Source organism: Lampetra fluviatilis, chromosome 24 (assembly GCF_964198595.1).
Source record: "Lampetra fluviatilis chromosome 24, kcLamFluv1.1, whole genome shotgun sequence".
Taxonomy (NCBI): domain Eukaryota; kingdom Metazoa; phylum Chordata; class Hyperoartia; order Petromyzontiformes; family Petromyzontidae; genus Lampetra; species Lampetra fluviatilis.
In genome coordinates this window covers 7,066,208-7,072,207 of record NC_136298.1, presented here as the reverse complement: position 1 = coordinate 7,072,207, position 6,000 = coordinate 7,066,208, and the positions used below count along the sequence as shown (strand labels likewise).

Genomic DNA, 6,000 nt, shown 5'->3' with positions numbered 1-6,000 from the left:
CCGGGCAGTACACGTGTTCACCACAATCAATCGGTAGGTTGTGGGCGGCGGGGTAAATGTGGCTACTTACTATAGTCCGTGGGACCAGAGCGGATATTTCACTCGTCGGTTCCACCTGAGGTGGCCTCACTTTCGCAGTTACAAGTTCCGTACATGGCCAATAGCAACAGTGAATTACGCAATTTTATTTTTTTAGTGTTATTAATCATTATCTGAGAATCATTTCAAATGCGTGGGGTGGTTATCAAGTACTGTAATTCAATGTTACTAGCCGTAAAAGTACACCGGCACTGATAAAGTCTTGCTACCTTAGGTGGTGCCATTTTCTGCTCTGGCAGATTAGGCCGAAATACCCTCTCGATTATAGAATTATCTCTCTTGAGAAGCCCCCTTTTCGTGGAATGGTCCATTCGCCAGCAGTGGGTGAGGGAAGCCAGTGGCAGCGAGATGCCCTTTCTGGCGGTGCGAGACGTGGCCAGATTTGTTCTAGAAGGTAAATAATCGAAAACACAAATTAAGCATGGGCACGTAAGTACAACTACTTTGTTTCATAGAACCTCTGTATTTATTAACATTATAAAAAACAATTTACGAGAACCAAAAGGATGCAGGCTGCAGGAAACGTTAAGAACCACTGTTATAAGCAAACAATTGCGGGTTTTCACCGGCATTTTGATAAACTCCACGGCGCCGAATCAGGTTGCCTTATAGAATAACGTGCTGCATTGTGTGCAGTGTACAAGCCGGTCACGAACGCCTGGCAGAGTGGCGGTGTTTGTTTGGCTTGGTAATTGCCTCTATAAGGAGGGGCCGCTATGAATACACGTGGCGGTCAGTGCTGTCCACAGAGCGGCGGAGGAGACTGCTGCCCGCCCCGTGTTTATCCAAACCCCGATTCAAATTGTTTCCATACACGCGGCGAGCTGCCACCGGGGCTGGGGAGAAACGCGTGGCCACCTCAACCCCATCTCCCCCCATCCTCACAAGATGCCCAACATGAGCTACTCCTGGTGTACACCCGGCAGCGCCACGTCGCTCCGACAAGACACGAGTAGAAAGCATGCAACATAATTCACTAACACGGCGTTGACTCGAGGTGTGATCTCTCTCTCTGTATTGTGGCCTTATTAACCTGGGCTGAGGGCGATTGGAGGCGCGTGGACCAGTGGTCTTGTTTGGTGGGGAGGGCGCCATAACGTACGGTGCGAAAGAAGTTAAACAAACCAAAACAGTTCCGTACCACTCCTGTAGTGTAAAAAAGGTAATGGAGAGTGATGGGACCTGTTCAGATATCACTCGCCACTGATGTTACTTATGGTCAGTAATCGAATTCAGATGGGTTGATTTCAAGTGCAGTGCGCTCACAACTGTGCGAGCTGGCTCCTCCCCTACACTAATATTTTTTGCAGCAAACCGTGATAGAAGAAGACCACTGCGCCCAATATTTTTTGCTAATATTTTTTTTTAACCAAAAATTAGTGGCGAGTGACATCAGTCTGAACCAACCGGTCCTGCACCTCCCCGCATTGATCAGGATCGCGATATAGCAGCGATTTTGGGGTGGGAAAAAATCCCCCCAATATTTATCTAGCGGCGAATTGACCATAGCGGCTTGATAACGATTAAGATTATTTGTGCAGATTCAGACTGGAAAAAAAACCCGGCTTTGAAGTTTCGTGAACCACTCACCTCGAAAATCCGATGTGTGGGTGAAACTCGCGAACGGAAGAGTACCAAAAAAATCCTTCTTTTGTGCAACGGACGTTGATCTATGGGTTGGCGAGCGAGCTTCTAAGGATGCCTTTGAGCCCTTGATATGATCCAAGCGGTTTGGCATTGACGCCATTTACTTTGGCGCAAAGTGTTGCGTTCCAACTTCAGAACACATTCAATAGCCCCTCGCCGTCCCTCCCTCCCACGTACCCACCTTTTTAAATCATCAAAGATGCAATCGGGCGTTGTGAGCTTTGTAGGATTCTTGAAATTCTCCATCGAGATAAACTGGGCGAATTCATCAAAAGCACGTGTTGCCCTGTCATGATTGCAAGTGTCGCGCACAGCACGCCACACTGATTGGCCGACTTTATGCGAAATCAAGTCCAACGCTCACCGTGAATTCAATTCATTAGGCAGCACTTGCAACGTGTGTGCAGGCTGGGCACCAATTAGAGCAGTGGTTCTTATACTCTTAGTTCTTTCGGTAAAGTCACGTAGGTAAAAAATGAAATTCAAATTAATAAAAATAAAACAATAAAAATCACGACGTTTCGGAGGCAACACAAGTCTCCATCATCAGGTGGGACCGTCACAGCCAGATTTGGTTCTTAACCTGGGGTACGAGATGTCCTTTCTGGGGGTGCGAGACATGGCAAGTTGTTCTCAAAGGCAAATAATCTAAAACACAAATTAAGCACGGGTACGTCAAGAACAACTACTAAGTTTCATCGAACCTAATTATTAAGATTATATTTTTTAACGATTGAGAAAAGGGGTGCAATGCTGCAGTGAAGGTTAAGAACCATTGATCTAGAGTGATAATAGACGACATGTAAAAATCATCGCCGTCTATAAATTTGAATTTGAACAATCTTGATTTGAAGTTTTCGTGACTGCAGGAATCCATACTCTTTGGTTCTTTCGGTAAAGTCACGTAGGTAGAAAAATTTAAAACATATCACGACGTGATATGTTATATTTGAAGACGACCGCTTGTGTTGCGATCAAAACGTCGTGATATATTATTTTTCTACCTCCGTGACTTTACCGAAAGAACCGGAGTCTCATTTGAACGTGTATCATTACGCCAACTTCATGCACATCGCTTAAGATAAGCAAACCTATATATCTCATCTACGGAATATAATTGCCGATTCATGATGCGTAATTGGTATGTATGCAATTTGCATATAGCGTACTTTTTGTTAATTAGCTTGGAGTTGCTTATTAATGCGATTATGACACGTTTTGCACCGTTCGCTCATTGAGGGAACAGAGTGATAATTACTGGAAGAAAAAACTAATTAATTTCGTCAGATTTGAAAGCATGTCAGATTTAACGCCACTTGCAACCCATTTGGGTCAATACGCCTGTTTTCGAGTTGAGGTATTTATTTATAAGCGAGATTTGAAGTTAAAAAAATGCGTTAAATCATGTCTTGCTTAAACAAAACGGTGCTTATTCAATTAACACGCAAACGTCTTTGAGATTATACGATTTGAGCACCACTGACAAGCAATGCTATATTTAGTAATTATACAATTAACCAAAACGTATATTAAAGTAACGTAAATAGAGTTTCAAACCATGTGGTATACACGTGTTCGTCTTTTTAATACCGTGGTCGGAAACGGCCATAATTGTGAAATTTTAATGTCACTCATTGGGTTGTAATGACTACATGGTTGGAGGATAAAGTGATTGTGCTGTGCAGTTTCATTAAACGCTGACAATGGATAAATTACAGCAGGCTTTTATTGAAAATCTGAGCAAATCGTTTGTTGAATTTTTACATGTTCTTTGCAAACGGATTGTTGTCGATTTATTACCAGAATCTGATAAAGCTTTGAAGCTCGTATTTTCTGTAAATGCTATTTATATATATAAAAACCCGCACAGGCAGACCTCACCGAATGGCGAGGTTACGTTCCTGAACAATGCCGTATTAGACAGAAAAAGCCCTCTACAAAAAGATAGCTTATGTGGAAAATGTTTGCGTTCCTGGGTCCGACATTCTCAACTGATTCTCCGTGATTTCCGCTCTGGTTATTGTAATTAATGATGCCGACTCGCTCTCCATTTCTTGTGTACATTTTTATTTGTTTCAACTCCACTCCAACACAAAAAAAACCCTCTCTCCATCTTCCCGCACTCAAACCCGACGTTCGCCCCCTCACCCTGAAATTGCCAGCCCCAGCCTTGACCCCCTAACACTGTCGCTTGAACGTTTAACGATGAGCCACCATGCCGTCCGCGTGACTAACGTCGACCACTGGACGGCAAGATGCATGCGGTCACGTGCGCACATTTGCATAATGCCTTTGTCCCTGAGCGTGTCGCTGATTCGCCATCGAGCCACCCATCTTGCTGACGTCCTCAACGAGTGGCCGTCTAGACGCATGCGGCAATTTGTGAACATTTCCGTCGAATGCGTTACATAATTATCAAACAAAACACACAAAGACCCCCCGTATAGCCTTAAGAGACTGTTGGGGGCAAGTGTTGCTAGCCAGCACCTATGACGGCCGGCACGGCACACGAGGGGGTGGGTGGCCAGCACGACGCCCGGCCGCCTTTGTCTCCCCAGTGGCAATGTTTACGCACCGCACCAAGCACTCATTTGAGGCAGAGTCGACCTAGGAGAGGCCCAGGACCGGTTCAGATACTCGTCACCGGTGTTGGCCGTGAGTGGGAATCGAACTCGGTCGCCAGGTTTGTAGGGCAACACGCTAACCGCAACACTACCGCTCCCCACACACACAACAACCTACAAGGTAAATTAATCGTTATCACAGTCGAATCATTCGCACCTTTTCGACGCGGAGACAAGAATCTTGGCAGCGTCAAATCGCGTACAGCCAAAACATCGCACCCCGTGTTCCGGAAAACAGACCTCGATAGGTAAACCGTGAATAGCTAAGACAGCCCCATTGGACAAGTTTTCCCTGTACATCCGGTCCCTGCTTTTACCACACAATGCGTTCCTGGAAACCACGTCGTAAATAGGATCCTATTTTCCCATAGGGGGCCGTCCATAAATGACGTCACGCGATTTTTGACCCCCCCCCTCAAATATGACGTCACAAAGCTCTGCCCCCCCCCCCCCCCAAATAAAACATGCTTCAAATCACTTTAAACTATTGTCATTGTAGTTCGTACTTAATGTGGCGCTGCACCCTGTTGTAGGAGAAAACATTGAAGAAAAAAAGGCATTTAATTATTTAAAGTTGCACATTTTGATGTGACGTCACATTTCTCAACCCCCCCCCCCTAGGTGCGTGACGTCATTTATGAACGGGCCCTAGAGAGAAACATCACTTGACGATGTTTGTCCTTTCATCAGCCATGTTTAACGGGGTTTAATAGGTAAGAATCCACGAAGACACTTGAGAATAACAACAGCTCCACGCCAAGTCATATCGGAAACCAGACGGACTGTTCAAATGTGTTCGGAGTCGTGTTGGAACTGTCGTCGTAAATCGATCCGTGGTGACGTTATATCAACGTCATAAATGTGCATCTTTGTAAATTGGACCGTCGTAAACTGAAAACTAAAAATTGTGAGCATTTGAAAACTAAAAATTGTGAGCCGTCATGCACAGAATGTAAAAAATGTGTATTTAAATAGCAAAACCCAACATTGCAAAAAAAGTTAGAGGCCAATCCAAAGTGTTTGATTCGCCATGAAGTGTATCAATAATTTTGTTTTTCATTGACAGTGACCGCATTTATCCAGGCAAGTACACAAGTGGCATACAGTGAATCACGTACGCTCCATAATAAATTCAGATACACATAAAGTGTGCGCCAGTTTGTTCAAGTTGTAATATAAAATGTTTCTAAAGCAGCACATGGATACCTATAACGGTTTTCTTACTCCTGTATATAATCACGTTTTTTCCCTTTGAATCATCGTGTGCATTTTGATAGTTTAAAATAACAAAAATCGAAACTTACAAAAATATCAATTCACGTGCAGTATTTGAGGCGTAGCATCATTTAGTGCATTAAAAAAACACAAAAAAACGTGACCAACAAGTTAAGAGGAATTCTTGTTTTTACGGACATTATATTCGGCAGTGTAAATTGAGGCAAGGCAGGCAGGCCGCGTTTCACACGAAGAACTGGGCGATGAGGTTGGCAGTGCCGCACAGCATGAGCGCGACGTGCGCCAGCGTGGACCACCGGCCCAGCGTGCCGCGTCGCTTCTCCGACAGCAAATGCACGAGCGCCGGCAGCACGAACACAAACGCTAGGCCGCACGTCGCTCCCGAGTAGCTGCA

General features: G+C 44.7%; 1 protein-coding gene across 3 annotated transcripts in view; it reads right to left on the bottom strand.

Moving 5' to 3' along the window:
- Window positions 1–4,847: 4,847 nt before the first annotated feature.
- LOC144941104 (neutral amino acid transporter 9-like) overlaps window positions 4,848–6,000 on the bottom strand; it is a 30,776-nt gene continuing 29,623 nt past the window's right edge. For all 3 annotated transcript variants that reach the window (XM_078867589.1, XM_078867588.1, XM_078867590.1), the window contains exon 15: window positions 4,848–5,995. In XM_078867589.1, coding sequence (XP_078723715.1) covers window positions 5,830–5,995 — 166 coding nt within the window. In that variant the 3' untranslated portion in view covers window positions 4,848–5,829. The remainder of the gene's footprint in view (window positions 5,996–6,000) is intronic.